Below are 27,975 nucleotides of genomic sequence, written 5' to 3' on the forward strand. Positions count from 1 at the left end.
ATGTTATAGCGACTGGATCTGTCTTCCGATAAGGGCAATCAGCTGCTCGTAATTTGACAGCTGTGGAGGGTCTCCCCTCCACAGCTGTCGATAATTGGATAGTAGGAGCACGTAGCAGCGTCCGCGCAAGCCGCAGCTGTACTGCTATAGCCGCCTCAGTTCCCCACTAATCGCTTTCGCGTTAGGGCGTCGAATCGCTAGCGTGCAGTCGACGGTCCTTTGTTTACATCTTGCGCCCCTTTGTGTCCGCCACCGCGCAATGGCACCGTGCTCTTTGTTATTGTGTAGTTAACCAGTGACAGTGATTTTGTTAAAATGGTTATCGATACTCAGTCGGAGACCACCTCGTCGTCCATAGCTGAAGATGTAAATATTACCTTCCAAGAGATCGGTTATAAAGTGCGACACAGCCTTTTCCCTGGAGGTACATTTGATTGTAAACAATATTTTTCATTGATTTAATATTTTTAGTCGATTAAGTGCGATTAATGTGTGATAATTAGAGAGCATTCTGATAAGTGGGTTCAGTGATCATAATTACTTTTACACTGACACTCGGTTAAGTCAATAAACAATGAATGAATTATGTTAGTTACTCGTTATAAACATTATACTGGAACACTTCGTTGTTGGTATACGTACCGCACGTATCGCACTGTGGTCTTGGTTATCGTTCATTTTATCAGAGCAAATATGGTTTTGAATTAAATAAGTTTAAAACCAACACAGTTCGAGACAATAATTTAACAAATGACTGTTGTCTTTCCGGGATCTGTAACCAGTTTGATGGCATTTTTCTATCTCTTTATAAATGTATTCGGGAACCAGATTCGAGCAACTTTCTCAAAGCTCGCTGCACTCGAAGATAGCTTTGATGAATTCAAAAGTATCTGATTTGAATCATTTGCAGTCGTAATAGAAATATTTTTACATTGACATACATTACAAATACCCCGTGTATTCTTAACTTTATTAGCGATATTTTAACAAATCCAAGCCCGGAATTAAGACCACATGTTAACTATTTATAAACTACATAATATAGTGACGCTAGTTTTTTTTTTTTTTTTTTTTTTTTTTTTTTTTATGTAAACTCCAACAAAAGAGCGGGCGACTCACTTCCTGGAGGCTCGCCGCCGCCCATGAGCGTTCGCATTGTCAGAAACTTTACGAACGCTTTGTTGGCTTTTTAGAAATTTGTAGGCTTTCTTCTTGAAGGTGGCCAAGTCAAAGTGATTAGGAAACACCGAAGCAGGTAACTTATTCCACAACAGCGTGGTTCTCGGTAAGAAGTGTCTCGAGAATCGCACTGTAGACGAGCACCACGCATCCAGGTGGTGTTGATGGTACTTCAGTTTGTGTCGTGCAGTGCGGTTGTGGAACTGCGCGGATGGTATTAGTCCAAAAAGCTCGTCAGAACACTCTCCATTGTATATCCGATAAAATACGCACAGCGATGCAACGTCACGCCGCAGTGCAAGCGGATCCAGCCGATCGGTGAGCTCGGGTCGGTTGACGATTCGAGAGGCTCGACGTTGAAGGCGGTCAAAAGGAAGTAGCTGGTATTGGGGTGCTCCAGCCCAGAGATGAGAACAGTATTCCATATGTGGCCTAACTTGGGCCTTGTAAAGTTGTAGGCGATGAGCTGGCGTGAAATACTGTCTCGCTCTTGCGAGCACCCCTAGCTTCTTTGAGGCTAGTTTAGCCTTATCCTCCAGATGACCCCTGAACTGAACGTCGCTCGCAATGTCAACCCCGAGGATTCCGATACAAGGCGTGGGCTTAAGGAGAGTGTTTTGAAATTGGGGCGCAACATCAAAAGGCTTCTTCTTCGCGGTGAAAGCGCAGACCTGCGTTTTTGAGGGGTTGAACTCGACTAAGTTACTCTGCCCCCATATCGAGATTTCATCGAGTGATTTCTCAATTTTTGACACAAGTTCCTTTCTGTGCTGGTCCACTTGCTCCTGAGAGATATTTGCAAATCCGGTATAAGCGGCATCACCCGTACTATCATCAGCATAACAATGTATATCGCGTATTCGTAACATATCATTGATGTGCAAGAGGAATAGCGTAGGCGATAACACGCACCCCTGTGGGACACCAGCATTCACAGGCATGGGTTTTGAGCATGATCCGTCGACAACGACCTTGATGCTTCTTGCCGTGAGAAAGCTGGCTATCCATTTGCAAAGTCTCTCAGGGAGGCCGTACGAAGGCAACTTGGAGAGGAGCCCCTTGTGCCACACCCGGTCAAATGCTTTCGCTACGTCTAAACTAACTGCCATGGCTTCCCCCTTACTCTCGATTGCAGACGCCCAACGATGTGTTAGGTAATATATATATATATAGTTAGCAACATAATATTTAAATCAGCCGTTAAAAGAATGAAACCAAGTGAATGATTGCTTAACCTGTTTTATTTTAATGTGAATTTAGATCATAAAATATTAAATCTTTTTATGTAGATATACAAGTTTTGTATCATGATAACCTATGGGTACCTATCTGTATCTACATGTTATTCTTTGTACAAATTGAATTTAAATTAATTAAAAAAAAATAGGAAAATCCATACTTAATATTATAAATGCGAAAGTAACTCTGTCTGTCTGTCTGTTACTCAATCACGCCTAAACTACTGAACCAATTTGCATGAAATTTGGTATGGAGATATTTTGATACCCGAGTAAGGACATAGGCTAAATTTTATTGCGAAATATGTACCACGGGCCAAGCCAGGGCGATCCTCTAGTTCGATGTAAATTCTTATCATTTTTTTTCGAAGAACGAAATTGCCTGAAAAATATAAAGAAATTATGACTTAAAATTAATTACTACTAATGTTTCATGATCTCTAAATCGTGAGATATAAAACAATGTTTGATTACTTATTTAGGTATTACAATAAAATTAATATTTTTATTAGCAATCATCATGATAGAGTGATAAAAATATCAATTTAATACAGTGTTTATATACTTATTAGTTTATTATATTATAGCTTAGATTATTTGAGCATGTCTATTCTCTGGACGATAAGTGATAACAGACCCCCCTACTTTATTACTAAACATACGTATACATAATATACATAAATCATTACCCTGGTATGTTCTTTCCGCTACGGAAGTAGGTATCTACGCCAATATTATGCTTTGACGGAAGACTAGACTGTGTAATGTGTATATATATGTATATGGCACGCGCTCTACAGTTTATAATCACAAACATATTTTGAAAGACCTCTGTTCTGTTACATAGTATAAAACAAAGTCGCTTTCTCTGTCCCTATGTCCCTTTGTATGCTTAAATCTTTAAAACTACGCAATAGATTTTGATGCGGTTTTTTTTAATAGATAGAGTGATTCAATAGGAAGGTTTTGGTATATAATTTATTAAGTTTTAGACAAAGCGGGCGAAGCCGCGGGCGGTAAGCTAGTAGCTACATATAATAAAGTATAATTGAATACTAAAATTTCCCAAGATTATGCTATAGCTTCTAGGCTCTAGCAACTCATACAAACACGTTTGATACTTTCGTATTTTTTTTAAATACAAACATTCAGACCCAAAAATCAATTTTATAAAATTTTGATGCAGCCATTGGAAGATTTACATATTAAGAGATAAATTTATTATTCCAATTTTTATAAAAATAATTTAATTTATATCCGTTACGATTATGAATTTTGAAGGACGTTTTCAAATGTAGAGCCAATGTAGAGCTAATATTTTTTTTTTTTTTTTTATAATTACTTAGGTATTTGCTTTACATAATTATTATGTGCATTTTTGTAACTAAAAGGGAAAACATATCCCTTTTATTTCTTAATCGGACTAAATTTAAATATAATTATGTATTATGTAATTCTGAGTCCTTTGTTCCTTTTGTACCAAAGTTACCTACTACTTTCCACAAAAAAAAATAATTTATGAATCCCTACCTTGCTAGTCATTATTCTACATTATAAATCTATAGCATAGAATTAGGAAAAAATAACTTAAAAATAATAACGATTTAATATCACGAATAAAGCTTGTCATAAGCTTAATAAATGTTCAAATCTAAACTACGTTACGGTTCTGTAGATTCGATTTCACAAGCAGTGGCTAGTTTAAAATGGTTTAAACTTTAAAGTTGTTATTGTATTATGTTATTTTAACAAGTGAAGGAAATAGATCGTCTGCGATAATGAACTCAAATGATATTAAAAGCTTGTTTGAAACATCTTTTTAAAATATACAATGAGCGAGCATTTTGTATGCTCGAGTTTTTATTTAAACACTTGAAGTACCTGTGCTTATTATAGAACCTTTATGTTTTTAATTTTTATTTCGAAATTGTGATAAATTATAATCGTTATATCAATAGTTCTCATTACTCAATAGTTTTATTGTGACGTATCACAAATGTTGCCCACATTAGAGGAATTTCTATGACTAATCATTCTTCTCATTTATAAAATTATTAAACCTACATAGTTAATTGGTACAATAATGCGGTAGTATGTACATAGTTACATACATGGCATATGATTCCATATAAATAGTGCTTAGATTATATTCTGCTTGTATCGCAGATCGCTGCTTTGTATCGTTGTCTTTTTTATCGCATTCACAATAAATGGCGCCACGAACGAACTAGCTTCCATTTAAATAATTAATTAATTAATTAAATTCCACCATTATAAAGAAACTTTTTATACCCACGGACGAATTTAAAACTCTCTTTTTCTATCCTCTGTAAAGAAAAGATCAAAAAAAAATTGTTAAATCTGTAAGTATAATGGCACTAAGAGCAAGAGAATACGAAATAGTGCCTAAAAATTCATTGAAATACCCATTTAGTAAATAAATGGTGCCTTAAAATCTATTAGTACGTAAAATTAGAAATAAATAATTGAACACGAATCTTCAATAATATATCTACAGACGATGTTTTACTATTTCATAATAGGTACTAGTATGGTTATCAGAGCACTTCATCATTATCGAAGTGGATTAAAATATCAAACGTGTATAAAGACAACCGACATACCTAGTAGTTTACAAATTGCAATGCTATTTTGTAAAACAATTTGCTATTTTTGGTGTTAACGTTTGGACTTATCTATACATATAATAAATCTGTAGAAGGGTCAATTCTGTACATTGAAAATATTGAAAAAATAAATAGCAGGGGGTGTTACTGGATCGATACCAAACCCAAATATGTGATTAAAAAAATTTTTGTCTGTCTGTCTGTCTGTCTGTCTGTCTGTCTGTCTGTCTGTATGTGAAGGCATCACGTCAAAACTAGCGGTTCGATTTCGATGAAACTTGGTATAATTATACCTTATTATCCTGGGCGTAAAATAGGATACTTTTTATCCTGGAAAAATACGTAGAAAAAAATTAATCTTAATTTTTCAGTTTTATCCATAGACGTTGTTCCGTAGAACCGCGAACACACGTTGCGTATTATTATAGGCCTAGCCGTATTTGGGAATTGGGTCCAATAGATATTTATAAGATGTTATTGACGGAGTTACTCAAAATGGAGAAATAACCATCCACGCGAAGACCGACATCCGCGCGGACGGAGTCGCGGGCGGAAGCTAGTCTATACTAATATTATAAAGCTGAAGAGTTTGTTTGTTTGTTTGAACGCGCTAATCTCGGGAACTACTGGTCCGGTTTGAAAAATTATATCGGTGTTAGATACATAGCTCATTTATCGAGGAAGGTTATAGGCTATATATCATCACGTTATGACCAAGAGGAGTGGAGCCACGGGGGTGAAACCGCGCGGAGCAGCTAGTAACAAATATAATAATTGAACTAAATACAAAACAATATGGTCATATGGTAAATAAACAATTGGGTTGCCTTGTAGAGATTGCTACCTAGCGATAAGGCCGCCCCTATGCTGTTTCTGAAAAGTCTTGTCTTTGTTTTATGTATTTATATATTTTCAAAGTAATAAAGCATTTTCATTTATTCATTCATTCAATATGGATAGACTGAATAGGTACGGTCTATTCTATTTATTAGAACGTCTCTTCAAATACCTAAGAACAAAATATAAGCTTTAAATTATATTTGAGATAAAAAGTAAAAAAGTATCAAATACTCAACGTGGTAGCTTTATACAGGATTTACACGTTATACAAATAAAATGAATGCATAATTTTAATTACTCAAAAAATTTGTCTGTCATAATCATTATGCACCATATTATGTGGGTGTTCGAAATATATGATTATGAATTATAATAAATAATATATAATAATATATTAATAATATCAGCTAAGTATTTGAGATAGAATGAAGCAATTGTTCGAAATTTGTTTTCTTAGGTTTTATCGTAGACGATCTTATTTATTTTATAAGTTGAACAGCCGACCTTCAGTAACAGTTTCATAAAAAAATATATTTATAGTAGGTGTTATTATATCTAATAATCAATAACTTATGTTTAACTATAATTACGGACCTACATAGAGCATTTAAAAAGGTTATGAATTCTATTTTGGATTCATAATTATTAATATTATGAACGATATGAAACAGAATTTAATTTAGAAACTATATATATGTGGGGATGGTGTAAATAAAAAGCCAAAATCGCCCAATCGATTTATTTCCCAGACACCGGTTACCAAAAATACATTTCAACAATCCTCCATTACAATTACATCGTACCCAAAAAAAACACACCGTCAAGTCATAGACAACATAGATCGTTCTACAGTCTACAGATAACATATCCACAGATTAAATAATAGAAAAGCACAGACTAAAAATAAAAGTAGTTATGAAATACAATCTTAATTATTTATCCTATTCCCACATATATTTATCATTATTTCATTTGGTATTGTATAGAAATTATAAGCTTCGAGTTCAAAATCCAAACTTTTATTTGAACAAAAACAAATTCTACTATTAACTTTATAATAAGTCCCGCTCTCATAAAACAAATACTTTTATCATAAAAGTTTACCGGGTTATCATGTGACATTTAAAATATTCGCAGTTTTATCATTTCAATAATAATAGGTAGTTTAACGAACATCACATACCTGATAAGATCGTATGTATTCTTGGTTAAGTAGTAAAAATTAAAAAGGTACAAACCTATGATAATTATTTATTCCCTGAACGACCCCCTTTGAAGAATTGAAAATGTACTTCTCCAAAAAAATACAATATCTAACGCACTCTATATCGCAAAATAAACTTTCAATTCCCTATACATAACAGTAAACATTACTATCGTTTTAACTTTTAACTAAGTATAGGTATGTCCTCAAAATAGACAAAACTACAAACACTTATAGAATAACAAAGTTGCCAAGCATTATTTGTAGTTCATGGTATCTTATCTATTGAGGCATCCTATACGATACGAATGCCCTTTTTTATTTTGTCACTAGTCAGTAAACAAATAAGCCTGGTGAAGGTCATAAAATCACAAAACTAGGCTATTGGGATTTTAACCTTAACATTATTTCTGTTATTGCATTTAAAATGTACACAAAACTGTATTCAAAGTATCCATAATTATCAGCTGTTTAATTGTTCTGGACTTTGAACGTACAATAACAGAATATTATGGTATTTACACAATGATACCTAATAAATTAATATATTATATATATTTTAAAGATGAATCATGTTTAAAAACGGATGTTCTCTGTTCGTTTTATTTATTCTTTATTCCGAAACTGTACGCTCCAAATATCAGAAAATAATATTATCTACAATATTGAAATATTATTCTTGCGTATATCTACGTAATGCATCTAAATACCTACTAAGTTTTAGTTATGTGAACATAGTAAAACCAGTAAGATAAGTTAAATGTTAAGATAAATTGGAAATGAAAATAATACACAATCATTACTCTAATGGACTTATTATCATTCGCCCATATTGTTTCCACCGTTAGAATACAGGTTATACAGGCGATTTCTTTGTGAGTTGAGAATATCGAGGTCCTGGTCAAGGTCAAATGTGCAAATAAATGCATACAAATGTTAAATTTCAAACTTATGCAATCAACCATCGATTCTTGACTTAGCAACTGAGTAGTGAGCTACACCTTAACAAATGTTAAATTTCAAACTTATGCAATCAACCATCGATTCTTGACTTAGCAACTGAGTAGTGAGCTACACCTTAACAGTACCTACTAATGCATAAATTTTCATATTTATTCTATTAATATTGATATTAATTTTTTTTTTTATAGGACGCAAGACAATACTGAACGGAGTCAGTGGACAATTCAATGCCGGCGAGTTGAGTGTTATCATAGGACAATCAGGCGCAGGAAAGAGCACTTTGATAGACATCCTTGCAGGATACACGTAAGAATATGTACTTATACTATAATTTTGTAATATCACTAACCACACATGCACTCAGTGATAACGAAATCTTTTTGTGTTATGTATGTTCTGCATTCTTTAAAAACACATTTAATATCATTCATAGGTATATATGTATATTGTATTATGGTCAAAGTATATTGATTGTATAATTTTTAATTAAGTAACTCGAACTTTTAACCTTTTACTACTCTCTATATATATTTCGTGCATTAACTTATAAACCTTTTCAGTCTACTATAAAAATTTCATTTGCTTCGCTTATCTACACTAATATTATAAAGAGGAAAACTTTGTTTGTTTGTTTGTTTGATTGTAATGAATAGGCTCATAAACTACTGGACCGATTTTAAAAATTCTTTCAACATTCGAAAGCTACATTATCCACGAGTAACATAGGCTAGGTTTTATCCCGGAAATCCCACGGGAACGGAAACTATGCGTGTTTTTCTTTGGAAACGCGGGCGAAGCCGCAGGCGAAAGCTAGTACTTAATAAAAGTTTATAAAGACCGCCTTTCATTTTTAATCATACACACCTGTATTATCAATGTTCAAAACTTGTTCAGAAATGTATGGAAACCGCTAAAAAGCTTGTATATTTAAACGACCTAGCTGGCGACAAATCGACGATATCGTTAATAGCATCGATACAACGCGTCTTACCAAACAAGCTACGCAAACTATATATATTTCACACATGTTCGAGTTCATTGGCACGGATTCTTCACATTAGAGCTTAAAATAAGTGGGTGACGGTGACTAGTGTAGCTAATAGCTGCAAAGTGCCCCCCAACGTCGTAATATTATCAACAAGTCTCGGCTTTGCCCGTATCACCCCAAGATAAACATAAAATAATAGTATACTTATTACACCCTCTATAAGCATCTCTATTATATCTTATAAAGTATAGAAAGCATTATTTAAAAAAAAAACAGGCGACTTTTATAGTTAAATCGTAAATTTAAAAATTAAAAAATTTCCCATTATAAAATTATGTATTACTATAGAAGTTTACGACAAATGTTTCAATTGTATCCTCAAACATATTATTGACTGGATCGACAGCCATTCATTTCCTATCTATTTTATACTATTTTAACGATCGATACGGTCTACAACTAAAACCCATATAAATATCCCAACTCTAAACACAAAAATTAATATTCGTATGTATAACTTTTCAATAAAAATAACTCATGGAAAAAGGAATAAAATGTTCCTTTGTAATAAATGTTTATATTACAAACACGCACGGTAACACATTTCATGTATAAATGAATTGTTTGTTTTCGTCTAATTGTTGATACTCACTCTGCTTGTAGAAAGGAAACACAGTTACTGCGTAACTAATGGTTTGTATAGAACTAGGAAGTAGAAATTAATAACAAAAATACATTAAGCACTTATTAAATCACACTTCGTGCCTTTAGTACGATGAGTTTTTAATAGCATTTAATTAATTTGGGTTTTTTGATTAAAGAAACCTTCAGTTTAAAACTTTGAATAGTACAATATATGCCAGGAATGTATAGTAAACTAAATTATTTAGTATAACTATAAGGAAAATATTATCAAAATCGTATCAAACTTGCTATGGATAACTTCCGTTATATACACAAGTTTTGACTAGGTACTCGAATTATGATTATGATATATCTATTAATATATTGATCGTGTCATTTATTCTATGTAAAGACAATATTGTTCAAATATTTTAACCTGGTTTTCTTTATTTTCCATTTTACAATAAAAATAATAGAAACAAAGTTGTAGACAATACAATTTGTTACAAGTACATAACGTTTTATCAATTTTTCTGTAGGTGATAGAGTGTGAAGTCTTGAAACATGAAGTAAAGTTTCTACTAAATATCCCTTCTTACACACCCATAAAATAAAATGCGTCAACGTTTGAACAACACTGAATATGACTTTTCATTTACACAAAAAGATCACGAAAGAATGCTCTTGCTCTAGCTCTAGCTCTAAGTAGGTAAGTTTAGTCTAAATGCACCTGCCGCCCTAGTCAAGTGGCTTTCTGTTAGCGTAGCGTTCAATAGAATAGACTACGAATGTATGAGATTGACGTAAGATGTAGATACGTTTGTCTACAGCTTACGTCAATCTCATACATTCGTAGTCTATTCTATTGAACGCTACGCTAACAGAAAACCACTTGGCTAGGGGGACTGCACCGTAAGAAAAGCACGCTAATCCCTCGAAAATGTAACGTTTTAATTAACGAACTACGTATATATATTGCTGTTATAATACGATTTTTGACATTGACCCTCTTTAGAAACATGGTTACATAATTTCACTTTATATATATGATTAACAATATGATTTCACGCAATATGTGCAATGTGCATGATATTATTTACAATTTTTATTAACCCATAATTGCTACAAGAACTGGATGCTGTTGATCCTCTGGGATTGATACCTGCTTAAAAAAAACGTGCTTGGTTAAAAAATCAAGTAAATGTTGGGCTAATGTACATCATATTTTTTTGTTAATGTATTTGCAATCATCGTAGGATTTCAATTTTAAGTAAACTTTTGAGATAGAGAACCAAAAACAAACACGTTTATTCAAAAAAATAACCAAATAATTATGTTTATCTTGCTAAATACATGTTACAATATACATAAAAAAGTCTATTAAACAGTTCAAAAGTATTTAGTTTAATGTTTATTTATCTTGATAACTATCCTAGATAATTAAATGTAATTAAGTATATTTTTTGTAATGTTTTATTAAATATTTCATTATGCTTAGGAAGCTTAAATTACAAATTGAATTAAATATGATGAAATAATATTAAGCTATAATATTAAGGTTAAAATGTTGTTGACAAATAATGGTATTTAATATTTTTTCATTGAAGCGAATCATTAAGATTCATTATTAATCTCCCTCTCGTATACAAATATTATCTTCACAATAGAAAGATATGATATATTTATACCTAGCTGCTCCGCGCGGTTTCACCCCCGTGGCTCCACTCCTGTTGGTCGTAACGTGATGATATATAGCCTATATCCTTCCTCGATAAATGGGCTATCTAACACCGAAAGAATTTTTCAAATCGGACCAGTAGTTCCCGAGATTAGCGCGTTCAAACAAACAAACAAACAAACTCACAAACAAACAAACAAACTCTTCAGCTTTATAATATTAGTATAGATTGATAAATGCAAAGATGTTATAAGATCCAATTATTTATTACTTGCCAAGTTACGTAAATTTATCTATCTGTAAATACGTGTCTGGCAGATTTTCAATTCAATTTTCAATTTTCATTTTCAATTTATTCAACTACATACCTAATATTTTATAAGGTACGTAGTCTTTTAATAAATTTAAACTTTTAAATATACCTAAATTTATCTAAGTAGGTGTTCTTATACATTTGTGAAAAAAGGAAAATCTTCATTTCCTAGAGCCATGCTAGAGTTTTAGCATATAATATAACATAATATATTATATGAGCGATGCTGTCTACGGACTGCACAATTGAGGTTATATCGCACCCCAGCAAGGTCAATACAATCCTTTATATCTATTTCTTTATCCACATTAACACTATTTTATTAAAATAAAGTCTCGAGATACGATAATTATAATAAAAACAGCTTTTAAAGTAATTATCACTGTTTTATTAACAAAATCAAAAGTCTCAAAGCATTATCGCGTCTCTGTTTTAGAATAAACATAACAAAAGAGATATTTGTATATCTTGTTGCCAATTGCTCGCTTACTTCATTGGATAATGTTATTTAATACTTATTATTACACTTACTGTTTTATATAACTTACAGATTTGCATAAGTGTTATTTTATGTTTATAAAGGATCTTGGTTTTTATACTTATTATCACTATTCTATTTTGGCACGTCTGCTATTTACATTGTTTAAGGAATTAACATATTTATAACATATAAGTGTAAGAAAAACTGAAGTCACAAAGCTAAAATGGTAACTACTTTTTTTCTAATATGTATTTCACAATATACCTACTACCTTTAGTCTGGGTTTTTTATTCTCTTTGTTATTTAAGTCACTAATATTATATCCGATTTTTTTTTGCTTATTTAAGCCAGACATAGATATGGCTACCTTAATTTTAACAAAGCATTCACACCTATTTTACATCGAATGAATATTAATTGATAAACATTCTATGACACAACAGTTGTTGAGGTCAAAGTACTTGTTATTTGTTCTTTGTTGAATGCTACTATCTGACCAACATTTTGTAGCCAGTATTATATTTAATGATACAGATATAGAATATAAATGTACAGGCTATTACGAGACTAATTTATTTAAAACGTAATAGAAATAGGCACGCTTTACTCATTTTCCGCTTAGAATGATCATAATAGTCTAAGATCCCACCGCAGGATGTGCGTTCATAGTTTTTTTGATAAATCCAAAATTGTATATTTATATTTATAATAAGGATAATATAATTTATATATCGACTAGGTTGCCAGTCAAAATTTGACCGCAAGCATTTTCAATTATAGGTAAACCAGAATCTGATGGCAATTAGGGAAATCAAAATTTAGAGTGTGCAACCCTGGGGAAAATGGACTGAACGATTTTGATACTGCTTATTTTTTATTTTGATCTCAATATTGGATCAAATTACATAAGTGGACAATACTGTTCTTAATAATGATATATCCACTTAATATTATGTAGGTACATACTTACATGTATAATATACAATTATACATATTACTTTTATACAGGTAATACATATTATTATTTACACCTACCTATATTTGTATATTCATTACCAGTATGCCATCTGAAAATATCGATATAATGATAATGTAGATCAAAACTGCTTATAATTTTTTATAAAATAAAATAAAATCAAACTATTTATTTATTTATTTATTCTTCACTGTATAGGAAATACAAAATGAAGAAGACACAAAATAAAAGATACAATCGGCATACAGTGGGCGGCCTTATGGCCATAAGCCACTTCTTCCAGGCAACCGTCTATTTTTAACTATGTTTATTTTCGTAAGTATTATCAGATACACACATTATAAAATTGACTTGGACAGCTTGGACTTGACGAATAGCCGTATTGGAAACTCCTGTAATAAGTTTTCATAAAATTATATTCTAATCAACAAACAATATTATAATTACCTACATAAAATATTTTTTAATTTAAAGTATCAAAACGGGTAAGTCCAATTTACCAATAAAATCTTCAAAATTGAAAATTGTGATGTGTTTGACCGTTCTTCATCGAATGTTTTTCTATACACATTTTAAACAACACCTCTTGCTTGTGATCGCAGCGGCGTTTTCGACATTTTCGAAGATTTTTTAGACAAAATCCTAAAAATTATTCATCAACTGGAAAAAAGACAAACAATTTGACAACCAATTTGATATTTGTCAAATAAGTTGCCACATGAAAATCTTATATTTCTTAAATATAAATATGCCATCAGATTCTGGTAGACCTATAATATTCATCATCTTTAACAGCCAGCAACCCTCATTTGTGGCCGGATTTAATTAGGATATTAATTTAAGATAATTAATAGAAAAAAAAGCTTTAATTTGATATATGATTCATAAATGTGCGTTATGAACGTGTAACTTATAAATGTATTGAAATCAGATTAAATATGGGTGTTCACTTGAAATAAAACAACGAAAATACAATAGCGCTACAGGTGTAATTTATAGCAAAAAAAATCTGCACCACATTATGAATGTAGGTACCTAAACACTAAAAATTATAAAGTACAGGCTATTTCAAAATGAATTCAATGATTACCGAATTTGCATTCGCAAGCGTATTCATAGTGTTTGTTTATAATATATGAGTGGCAACGTCGCGCACAATTGCTGTTGTAATGCGATGCGGCCGTCGGCAACGTCGCGTGTGTGCAGCGCTCCGAATATGGTTATTTTTCCATACTAAATCTTTTGTTTCACGCGCAGGTTGTGGCGAAATTTCTCTTTCACATTAGATTTTGTATTTAGGCAATGTACTGAATCTTGTTTCATAGGAGCGCAATCGAGAGCGCTCCGTAAGCTCTGTTTCGCGTGTTACTTATGAAATGAATATTAAGAGTGTATGTAATGATGTACTTAATGTACATGTATTTTAATTGTAATGTGTAAAGGTACTTGTGTAAAGGTACGTGTAAAGGTATTTTGTTGATATTAGTATTTTACGGTAAGTTTTTTACGATAGATTTTAAATAGTGATATTAATTATTAAACGAATGAGCAGGTTAATTATAATTATTTATGGGAGTTCACAGCATCAGCGCTCCTTGGGCCGAGCCGCCTCTGATTGAAATCATACCATGGAGCCAGCCATGCTGCGAAGGGGTTGCGGCCAGATGAAAAACGGCAACCGTGGTTTTTTAGTCTTTATATAATTCGCCGTGCCGCAAGTGAATGGAATTTTTTTCCACAAAATCGATTAGAAAAAATTTAATAAAACATGCTTGCGGTCAAATTTTGACTGGCAACCTAGTCGATTTATATCCTCCTAATTATAAATTTACATAAAATTTTGTTTTCACCAAAAAAACTAAGAACGCCTATCCTGCTGTGGGATCTCGTACTATCAAGAAGTACGTATATTCAAGAAGTTAAGTTTTGATCAAATTGTGTCTCTTTCATAATATAAATACGAATGTAGATTTTACTCGTAATAGAGCATTCATTAAACATCATTACTTAATTATTGTATTTTTATTTAGAAGCTCTGCTAATTAGAAAAATAAACATCCGCTAGTGTTTAAAAAACCTGAATTGTAATTAAATGAGAATCCATTCTTATAAGTCCGGTATAAATGGTATTACATTATAAAATACTCAAATTTAAACATTTATTTATTTCTTTTAACTTCTTCTAGAAGCTCTTTTGTATCGTCTTAACATATTTTAACATTAACCACCGATTCTGAAAGCAGTATCTATGAAGAAGACGGGCAAGGAGTTCCATAGTTGCTCTTTTAACTTAACATGCATGAAAAATCCCCTGTTACGTGAAAAGTGATGAAGTATATGGGAAAAATAGCATGAATCATTGTATTTAGGAAGTCATCAATGAATAAAATGTTATCGGCAATGTTATCAGATTGGTTTACTTATCTGGCTCTCATACTTACTACTCGGTGACTCACAACTCTCTAACATTTTGGGATTGCACTAATAACTTACTTGAGAGTGACTCACAACACTCGAACAATTTGGAATTGATACAGATTTGGAAATTTGATTTGATTTTTATCACGAAATGTGTGATATGTATTTGTATTTTCAGTATATGAATGTAAACCTAAGAACGGGAAGGTGATTACTATACAATATAATATAATATTTGGATCATATAGTAACTCTCAAATCTTATATAAATATTTAATTAGAAAAAGTACTGAAAAAATAAATTTTCAATTTTTTAATATTATTTATTTAAGATTATTTTATATTTATATTTTTTTCTTTACTGATTTCAATCACAGATAAACAAAAACAAAACGCCCAATGATTAGTACGAATTACGTAAAACCGTGTAGCGCTAACTCCGTTCTATTTCATTGCATTCGTGTACATAATTACTTGCTTCTATTCAATTTTAGCACGATTTTTCTGTTTATAATTATATTTCGTTGCAAATAGTTCACATGTTGAAGCATTATTAGCTATGTTGAATTGTAGAGGGATACTGAATTATATTTTCAACACTGTCAAAAAACCATGAAAATTGGTCTAGCGGTTTTGTAAATTTACGATTGTTTAGTTATTTATCGTCCTAAATGCAGGAACTAATGATATATTAACAATTAGGTAACAATGCCTATTTCTAATAAGATAAATCATAGTCAACTCTATTATTTCCCTTTTGATAACCATACCTAAGATTAACAACATTTATTTTTAGCTTCTATTAATTTTTAAGGACAAATATCTTGCAACAATGAAACTACACAATGAAACATATAATAGAAGTCGCATGCGTCTGCGGATTTTTATGTAAACATACCAGTGAATTTATGAATTTAGCGTTGCGACGTAGCTACACATTATCCTTCTAGATTAATATAACTAGCTTACCGCCCGCGGCTTCGCCCGCTTTGTCTAAAACCTAATCTTCATAATATATATAAATCTCGTGTCACAATGTTTGTCTTCAATGGACTCCTAAACCACATAACCGATTATAATGAAATTCGCACACTATGTGCAGTTCGATCCAACTTGAGAGATAGGATAGTTTAAATTTCAAATCGTTTAAGAGAAAGCGGGCGAAGCCGCGGACGGTAAGCTAGTAAATTATATACTAAAACCTACCTCTTGAATCACTCTATATATTAAAAAAAACGCATCAAAGTCCGTTGCGTAGTTTTAAAGATTTAAGCATACAAAGGGACATAGGGACAGAGAAAGCGACTTTCTTTTATACTATGTACTGATTAAGTTCCAAAGAGTCTAGAATTCAGTTACTTTTATTCAAATACGGCCCGATATATGCAACATGGATACAACCAATAATAGACTCAATTGTCGAATCGTACGATGTTCTGTATGGACTGTATAGTATGTGTGTTGATAGCCAAGTCCTACTTCGTCTGGAAAAAATATAATATCTACATATATGATAAAAAAACTAGCTGCGCCCTGCGGTTTCACCTGCATAGTTCCGCTCCAGTTTGTCTTAGCGTGATGATATACCGGCCTTCCTCGATAGTTGGACTATCTAACACTGTAATAATTTTTCAAATCGGACCAGTTGTTCCTGAGATTAGCGCGTTCAAACAAACATACAAACTCTTCAGCTTTATATTAGGTACTAGCTTCCGCCCACGACTTTGTACGTGTATCCCCGTTTTTCCCCGTTCCCGCAAGAATTTCGGGATATCCTTTCTTAGCGGATGCCTACATCCTAACATCTACCTGCATGCCAAATTTCAGCCCGATACGTCCAGTGGTTTGGGCTGTGCGTTGATAGATCACTATATCAGTCACCTTTGAGTTTTATATATATAGATTAGTATAGATGTAAAGGACGCATGGGGAGCGGTTTAACTTTTTATTGATCCTATTTCTGATTAGAATATTGCCCAACGACCCACCGTGCTATTGATTTAAATATCTATGATAATCGTTGATATGAAAGTTCTATGCATAGATAGATAACTAGTACGTTAATTGTTTCAACGACAACCTATCTTTGTTTACAACCTCATTGTTCCAGGCGATTGCAACATACACATGTAGGTGTGGATTGTATTATCTTCTTACCTTGAATATCAAATTAAATGAAAAAATAAACATAAAATCAACTTTATTCCGCATAACTATAAATCCTGCATTACCTCAAAAACACTTAACACGTACGTACGAATGTGAATTTCAGTCAATGATAAATACCACAAATACTATTTTATAAAACATCTCTAGGAATATAATCGTGAGTGTTTTTAGTCATGACATGCCTGACTTACATTTTACACAATAAAATTAAAATTCCTGTATAAAATTACAATTCACGTACAAAAACGTTATCATTTCTGATGAGAATAATTTTGGGCATAGTAATTAAGCTTTAAAATATTTTACTAAATATATGAATATGGAGATACGTATGTAATAAGAATTGTATATGGTAGTCAATTACTAATTTAACTACGGATGCGTGAACAAAAAATATGAAATAATGTGGCAATTTTAGCGATCCAGTAATACTGGATTATTATAATATGATTATGGGTAAGTAAATTAAGAACAAGAATTTTTTAAGTGTAAGCTTTTTTATTGAAGCCATCTTTCAAAGCTCCCTTATCCTTATCCCTTAGCTTATCTGCCACTTAAAATGACTAATGATATTCGTGACTAATAATATATGTGACTAATAATGCATAAAAACTTACGTCTGAAAGTATCAAATGGGGTATCGGGGATATTATCAGCAATCGTTAAAACCCTTAAAATGAGTCAAACTGAAGATAATATAATCTCAGAATCTCGTAGTATATTATTATACTCTTCATGTCACAAGCAAAGAGTCTGAAACTAGAGGAAGTATTCATTTACTGACCTCAGACGTTTCCTTTCAATTTAAATTGACGGCCTAATTTAGGTTTAAGAATTTCGTATTAGCACATAAGAAAGAAAATACTTGATATAGTGATGAAGTTTCGGTTTAAGAACGAATCGCAGTAACCATAATATACCTAGTATAATTATTATGTATATAATTTAAAAAAATACGGGAAGCTGTTGCCAGTGAGTTTCCGTTTCAAACAAGGCACTGCAGCACATTGATTGATGTTATTAGTGTTGCAAAGGGTATTATTTATCTGACTTAAACTTCATCACTATATCAAGTATTTTCTTTCTTATGTAGGTACGTAATGAAATTAAGTAAACATAATAAGCAATTTACACTTAATTATTTGAAAATTATTCCTCCCTATTGACTACTCTCTCTTAATAAAATCTCATCAAATATTTCCATACATTCTATTGTGTATTATACTTAATTATAATACGGAATCAATACATCTGCGTTAGCAATTCATTATTCTTTATCACATAATATAACAACAAAATAAATAATACCTTTTGCAATACTAATAACATCAATCAATGTGTTGCAGCGCCTTGTTTGAAACGGAAACTCGCTAGCAACAGCTTCCCGTATTTTTTTTTAAATTATATACATAATAATTATTATACTATATTATGGTAAATGCGATATTCTTAATCCGAATACGAGTATTTACTTAAATATTTCTTTGCATTTCCGCATACACTGACGATTTCATCATATCATTATCAGGATGTTATTGTGTCGCGTGATGTTTAGAGTAAATATTTACATATTTATTAAACGCGTAACGTACTTTCTTTAATAACTCATTGACCTATGCAAAATACGTCACTAAAAATATGTATAACGCACATACTAATTCCTTTTTTCATTTCAGAAAGCCAACAAGCGGCACAATTTGCGTGAATGGTCAAATAAGGAATGAGAAGCTGTTCAGGCGTCGCTCGTGTTACATACTCCAAGATGACCAGGTGCAGAACATGCTCACTATCGAGGAATCCCTACACTTCGCTGCGGAGCTCAAACTGGGAAACCATATCAATACGCAACAAAAATTGAAAAGGGTAAAACATTGAATAGTTATGTTATGTTTATGTATAATGAAACATCAGATTAGTACCTAAATACTACGTATAACTCACGACACTATACCAAACGATAACCTAATTTATAGCCATTCATAATATAGGTACTTTGCGTATAATACAATACAAAGGAAGGATTAGGTTGGTTATATGGGTCACTTACTACATCGGAAGAACGGGTAAATTTTGATAATAGTCACTAATCTTGCTAGTATGTAATAATTGCCCTGGATCATACTTGACCCAAATCGTTTGGATATCTTGAATATACAAGCAGTAATAGCAAATTCCTTAAACACAAATAACATGGGTTTTTGTTAAATAAATTTTAATTAAATAATATTATGCTGTAAATCAAATATTTTAGACCAATTAATCACAGAAACAAAAATGAAGGTAACAACAGCCTGATATGAAAAATTGCCTTGAAACAATGAAAATTACGAAAATATTACAACGTAAGTAATCGTAAACTGTTCTAAGTACGAATGAACTTGAATGGTTTACGCCAGTGCAAGTGTACTGAAAGTAGTTCGAGCGCACTCAAACGTGATAAAAAATTAATTAGTCATAATAAACCTGTAAAAGGCTTTGAATAGATTTTATTCCATTTGGTGCCTTTTTTATTTGTAAGAACGCTTATTTTTTCCATCACTTGGTCACAAAGAACTTTTAATTTGCGAAAACACCTTGATTTAATAACAGACAATTAAAACAATCTTACAAAATAAAAATATACATATTATTATTACATGATTGTTATGACGTCAATCAATTCAACTTAGAATTTATAATCGTAGAAGTCATTTTGAAAAAAAATCCTTAAAAAAAGTTGAGAATTAAAAAAAATTGTGCTCTATAAAAATGTTACTCTACTAGTTATTATTCTGTGCTTGTACACTAACTATTATGTACTTGTACCTACAATCTACATACCTACATTCATCGAATATATTCAAAGAAACTCAATTACCTATATTTTTTTTAAGTAAGTTTTCAGACATATTAAAGAACTATGTAACCTGTATGTCCATATAATTGAAATTTTACCACATGCATCTGGCATTAAAAATTTTTTATTTTAGGTGGAAGAAATAATAACATCGCTCGGTGTAAGCAGAGTGAGGAACACGCGGGCTGGCAGTCTGTCTGGCGGTCAGAAGAAGAGGCTGGCGATTGGTCTGGAACTAGTCAACGATCCGCCTGTTATGTTTTTAGATGAACCTACTAGGTGAGACCTGACATTTTTTACACATTGGTTACCTATATTATTTTGATTCTGGTTTTACTTAGTACCTAACTGGTGAATGAAAGTGATTTTACTCGATACGATTCCAAAACTACCAAGAGAACTAATGTAGAGCAGCGTTTTATCATCTAAATAATATTAAGATTAGTGGATTTCGGCATGTGCAGGCTTTTAGAAGTTAGAACCCTTATCATCGATATTTTTTTTTTCATGGGACATGACAGCATCCTCATTTTCTTCACCAATAAAGGTGATGTGCATAATGACTGACAGGCTTTATAACTCTCGTTTGATCCATTCTTTAGTTTTACATTGACAGAGAATCTGACCGTTTACTTGATTCAGTGGTTAACGAAACAAAAAATGTCTCCGTGTATAAACAAGCTAATCTAGGTACTTACTTGCCCCATGTGTATTAAAAATTCTTGACGCAGTATTTAACGTTTTAAATAAATTGTAATTCAATACAAATAAATAAATAAATTGAATAAAAGTATCATTCTGCGAACCGCTTTATATTTATTCAAAATTAAACGTCGAATACTGAAATAACCACGGAAACATTTAACAAAGGTTTTGTTTTAATTAATTGTCAAGGTGAACGTGTAACTTTGTGTGAAATGAATTAATCTCAAAATAATCTTTAATTAATGACCATTAATTATTAAAGAAGTAAATTCTGCTCAATTATTAATAACTCAGGTCTCAGGCTCCGGAATCACAGACACAATAGAAAATCTATTGTGTCGTGGACCGATCGGGCCGCTCGGGGCTCAATGGGTATTAACCCATTACTCGATACGATTCCTTTGATTGACCTTTCAAAACAACTGAAATGATAATATACCTAAAACGTAACTTCTTACGTTAATTTTTATGGCAGATTTGCCAAAGGATCGGAGTAATTAATTAATCTTATTTAACGTTTAATTCCTTTTTCGACGTTATACTACTGTATACTTATAAATTTATCATATTAAAATAAAAAGCATAATCGATCGCCCGTTTTACTTGTCGCTTATGATAACGGATAAATATACCTACTCTCATTGCACACAGGTGTTCTTTACTTATCTCAATCTTATCAGGCATTGACATCTTTGAAACTTTGCGATTTGTTTTACTCATATGAAGTCTAGCGACTTTGAAGAAATGTTACCTAAATTAAAAAAAGAGCGTATGTGCCGAGCACACATGTCAGAAGTGAAACTTCTTTTGCTTCCCATAATCTTGATTAATTTTTATTAAAAGATACCAAAGATGCTTCAACACTCCATGACGTGACTCTCAACGCGCCTAGAGAAGTTTCACTTTAAATTTTTCACTGTATAACAGCTCATTATACCTCACATTGATTATTTAAAAACCACATCATTAGACGCCATTATTGGAGACTATTCGTGTCGCGAATCTCGATAACCTTAACCGATAAACCTGTATATACTGTATAATTATTACCATTTCCTGTGCCAGTAGGTACTCTCCTGACTAATTGAATATGAATAATTCTCTTAAGTAAATGAGTGTGAGTTTTATTTTTAAATTATCGAACTATCTCAGTCATTGGCTGTTTAACTGGAACCCTGTAGCATATTTTTAACTAATGTTCAGTGTAAAAATAACAATACAAAAAAATGCTACGAAATAAGAAATGTCTGTCGTATTTGACTTCTTTTTTGACGTGACAACGTCTTATAATTCGATAGAGCCGCGTGCACGCACGAAAAAACATGACTCATGCGGCGTTACCTCGCTCTGAGGCGTTCCGTGTAAGGCTTGAAGTGCGAGCGAGAGCGTGGAACGTCACGTTCAACTATCGTCAGTAAAACGACTTTACAGACAATCAATTTTTTTCTATTGTTATTATCACAGAGTTATTAGGTATCTATGAATGTGCTTATAGAATTCATTGTTACACAATTAGTTAAGTATTTATTTCTAAATTCCGATATATAGAGGTTAAAAGGTTTTGCCTGAGTAACTACAACAGTTGTTACCTATAATTTAAAAACCTATATTATCTATAATTTATCTACTTAGTTATTAGATAATATATGGCGTTTAATTAATTATTTTAAGTATTTAAATAAATTGACGTTTAAAAATTAAATCATTATGTGAATTATATGTACATATTATGTGTATATTATGTGAATTATAATATTTTGAAGTATTTAATTCAATAGAAAGTTCAATAGAAAAGTCACAGGTCGTAATATTAGATAATATGTAAGTACACATAAATATAAATTCTAGGATTCGATAGGAAAACAGATACAATATAATATGCTTCGGAAAAGTCTGTCTAGACACTTAATACAAACATTTTTAGAATTAAAAAATATGTTATATGGATTATTATTAACATATATTCGATGCCAACTATTTGAGTTTGTAAGACCTAAAGAATGAGGTTTAACTATTATTCTATTGGTATAATTAGAATAAGAGTAGTTTATAGATATTCGTGCAATGTTCAAACACCATACGTAACCTGTATTATTCATACTAGTTATATTTTTGCTAAGAGCTATTCTTGCTCCAACAATACTGTGTCTATCGAAAACTATGCATGATGTAATAAATAAATCTAATCTTATCCCAAAACGATGACGACGATGAAACGATTATCTTAATTAATATCAATAATATCAGCAATCATTAATTAGATTTATTTTTCTTTCAGTGGTCTCGACAGCTCCACAACCAAGCAACTAATCTACCTTCTCCACCTATTGGCGCGGCAGGGTCGGACCGTTGTGATCTCTATGCACCAACCCTCAGCAACCCTGCTAGACATGGTGGACAGGTTATACGCCATAGTTGGAGGCAGGTGTGGCTATATGGGCGCTGTGCAGCTGCTCGTCCCGTTCCTAGAAGAAATTAATCTTATTTGCCCCCCATATCATAACCCAGTTGACTTCTGTGAGTACCTATTTGATTGATGTGCTCTCTATTTCTTACCATTATCGGATATATTAGGTACATAGTATCTACATAGGATTTTAAAGTGAACCAGTGTGGAACTAGCCTCAGTATATTCCCATATTGATTCAAACGCACTTCAGTACGACTACACAAAACCTAAAACCGAAATAATTTTAAAAGTAAAAATAAACAAAAGAACGAAAGAAAATGAAAAATTTTCAAGCAGTAACACCGTAAACATTCATGCACCATAGATTTCTATTGCTTTTAAATAGAGACATGGAACATTTCATTTCTTTTTCACTGGTCGATTATAACTTCGAATATTTTTTTATAAATCTGCACCAAGAATGGACTGCAGAAATTCTTCAATATATACATAATAACTCAGATTATATTTAATATGCAATAACTATTTTATGTATAACAATCCAACGTTTAACCGGCCTTACAATGTTTATTAGCAATCAATAACTGATAATTACTAATGAGACACTTTATATTAGATATGCATCTAAATTAATTAAAGCCATTATATCCAATTTAATTAGACTTCACCTAGTTTGAAAAACAATGCAAAAGCTGTTTTTATCGACTTCATTGTATTGTTTATTGTTTTAAATAAAAACAGAAACTTGAATTAAATGTGAATAACCTAATTCCTTTTACATTGTCTAAAGTAGTGAATCTTTCCATACTAATATTATATTTTATAACTGATCTCTACAGGTGTATACCTATATTATAATATGTAGTATATTTGCCCTGGGCTATTCGTTCTTTATGAGTCCCTTCCTATCCATTTAAGCCAATTACCCACACGTGTTATACACCGTGGTCCGTGTAGTATAATGCGCTTTTACTCTGTAGGTACTAATGCTCCGAAAAGTACAAAAGGAGATTGGAACTTAATTCTTATCTCCGGTACTACAAAGTACAGGAAATCCCATTTAAGAGCGGACAATTGGTGAGCTAGAAGGAACGGTTAATAGACATTTTTGCAAACTGCAGTCATGATATCAATTCGCTTTTAACCTCGTCAGTGTTTAAGTGCAAAAAGCATGAATAAATATGAGAAATAAACTTGAATTTGTGAAGACCTTCAAAAAAAAAAAAAATAAAAATAAACGTGTTGTTTTATATATTTTTTATTTTTGTAATTGTTCGGGTGTTTTCCAATGTTTTCTAAAAGCGTGTATAAGTCCATTAGGGCTCGATGTAATTCTAATGTGTTATTTTTAATCTTTATTATATTAATGAGATATTGATCAGACAGTTTTATAAACCATTTAAACACTATTTGTTTTGAAACCAGCAATTAAATAATAACTTTTCTGATAATTTTTAATGTTTTTATTACAGTCATTGAAATATGCGGAGGCCACGAAAATGATTTAGAGAGACACTCGCAAAATGGCAAAAATAGTCAATGGATAAATAATATATCTAATGAGACTGACAGTAAATTACTATGTTTAGGTAAGTCTGAAACGTTTCAATTCATTATAAGTATAATAATTGATTTATTTAAAATGTTAAATTATTAAAATTTTATGAGTACCTATTAGATTATTAAAAGTCACAAAATTTTTATATTAACATACCCTAGTTACAATTCGCCAAAAATCTATTAATAATTTGTTATTCAAATTTTCATTTCAGATTATAAAATTAACAAAGGTGACGAAATTTGCCTGACAACATTACCTCCTCCAAAAGAAGATCCTACTAATAAAATTTTATTAGCATTAAAAAGCACATATCCGACTTCATCTATCAACCAATTCGCAATTCTAACTCGGAGAGCATTATTGGTAAATTTTATTTATTATAATTATTTAATTTAACAGTTAATTATTTAATTTATAAAGATAGGTATAGAAATAGAGTTTTAAAAATTTGATTTGAAATATTTCCAGATTAATTTTGACGTTTATAGAACTACATTGCATTAAATTTAATGGTCATAACACACATGAAAAACACACTAGGTATGAAGGAGACATCAATCGATATTTTGATAACATATCAATAACATAATGTAATCATTTAACTATTGGATACACGCTTCTCGTGGATATTAAAATTTAATCATTTTTATAATCAGGTTAAATTCATATAAGGGGAATATTCTTTCAGAATTATTAGTAATGTCTTTTAAAAGGTACCTAATAACACAACTACATATCTAATATTACATAGATATTACCTATATAATTTATGAAGAAGTGTCAATGGAAATACAATGACTTTAATTAGGTACTGTTTCAAATATTAAGTTTTCTAATACTTATTTAAATATATAATGTATCTTATATTTTGATTTCATACGGTTTATGAAATACGAAAGAATATTATACGAATAGAGCATCGTTACATTCATTGAAAATAGTCAATACAAGACACATAAGTAAACATTCCTTTTATCAACCAGATTATATGATACCACGTGTTGATAATGTATTGTTTTTAGACAATATGGCGTGACCCGTCGTTCACACTGATGAATGTAGGAATTCACTGCACGATGGCCTTGTTCGTCGGCATTTTGTTCTTCAATGTCGGCAAAGACGCCAAATACGTGAGGGACAACTTCAACTTCCTCTACTATAGCCTTATGTTTCTAATGTTCACTGCGTTCAGTGGAGTTACTGTTCGATGTAAGTATTATTTCTTCATAATGTTATAGGGATAAAATAGAATCTAGGGAACATGTCTTAATGTTCAATAAAAATCGTTGTTATTGAAATCGTACTTGTTGTTGTTGTTATAATGCTACTCAAAATGTGGCCGGTATGACGCGAATGATGCGGGTTCAGATCTCACCTCACGATCACGGCGTTTTTTTTATAATTATTTTTATAAATCATATTATTCCAAGGGTGTATTAGAATCGTAATTTGAGTTACATTCGCAGAAACACTATTAGGCATTTGTTAAATTGATTGAAGTTTTTTTGTTCACCCGATGCCAAATCAAAAAAATTCTTCCTAATCTATATAAAATATTCAACCTAAAATCGTTTTTATAAAACACATCACAATATTCAGTTCCAGAGCAAGTGCCAATAGTGAGACGGGAGCATTTCAACCGATGGTATAACACAGGGGCGTACTACGCGTCGACCCTCGCCTCCATACTGCCCACGCAGACTGTATGCACGTTGACGTTCTGCTGCATTACCTATGTCATGACGGGTCAGCCAGCTGAGGTGCTGCGATTCATGACGTACTGCACCACTTTAGTTCTGGTCTCCTATATAGCTGTGTGTGTCGGACTCTTTAATGGTTCTCTGTTTAATATAAAGGTAATTATTAACAATAATACTATACACACACGTCTGGCTAATACAGCCCACGCAGTCTGTATTACCTATGTTATGACTGGCCAGCCCGCATAAGTCCTGCGATTCGTGACGTACTGCACTAATATAGTACACTTTACTGTTCTGCCCACGCAGACTGTATGCTCGCTGACGTTTTTTACATTTTTCCATACCTTATGACGGGTCAGCCCGCTAAAGCGTTACGTTTCATGAGGTACTATATCCCTGCTCTATCACCAGACAACGATAATATGCCTTATATAAACGCTTTATCTTTTTTTTTCAGAATGCAGTGATCTTCGGTCCATTCTTCATAACGCCGTTCACGATATTCTCCGGGTTCTTCCTCAGATATAGCGACGCACCTTTCATATTCAGATGGCTGTTCCACATATCATTCCTTAAACACGGCCTGGTTGGTCTGGTGATATCTATTTTCGGAATGAACCGCCCGAAACTTGTTTGCACCGACATCTATTGTCACTATTCAAAACCGACGCAATTTTTGAAAGACAATGGCATGCTAGACGAGAAGTTTTCTGTTGCGATAGGAGCGCTAGGTGCTATAGGCGTAACAGTAATCACTCTCACATACATTGTCCTAAAAATACGGCTTAAATTCAAGTGGTAAATATTAGACCATAACAGAAAATTTTAGAAGTAGCCAATTGCAATAAATGTGTAAATTACAAGGGATCAAATTAAAGTATGTATAATGCGCTCAATTTTAAAATATTGCAACGAGATGTTCAAATTATGCTGCTAATACGAGATCGAAGTAAAGAACAATATAAAACAGTGTTATATAAGACATTCCAAAGAATATTTTCTATATTTTGTTTAAGTACTTTTAAGGGTTGCTTGGGAACCTTTGTTTTAATCAGAAGTGAA

The 27,975-nt window shown here is 32.0% G+C and overlaps 1 protein-coding gene across 1 annotated transcript; it reads left to right on the forward strand.

Moving 5' to 3' along the window:
• Window positions 1–139: 139 nt before the first annotated feature.
• LOC123693832 (ATP-binding cassette sub-family G member 1-like) lies at window positions 140–27,975 on the forward strand. Its single transcript, XM_045639069.1, has 10 exons — window positions 140–424; window positions 8,240–8,357; window positions 19,375–19,561; window positions 20,668–20,813; window positions 23,518–23,756; window positions 25,122–25,238; window positions 25,422–25,573; window positions 26,233–26,419; window positions 26,810–27,066; window positions 27,371–27,975. Exons 1-10 carry the CDS (start codon window positions 316–318, stop codon window positions 27,713–27,715), a joined length of 1,857 nt encoding a protein of 618 aa, XP_045495025.1. The 5' UTR covers window positions 140–315; the 3' UTR covers window positions 27,716–27,975.

The sequence above is a fragment of the Colias croceus genome, chromosome 8 (genome assembly GCF_905220415.1).
Source record: "Colias croceus chromosome 8, ilColCroc2.1".
Lineage (NCBI taxonomy): Eukaryota > Metazoa > Arthropoda > Insecta > Lepidoptera > Pieridae > Colias > Colias croceus.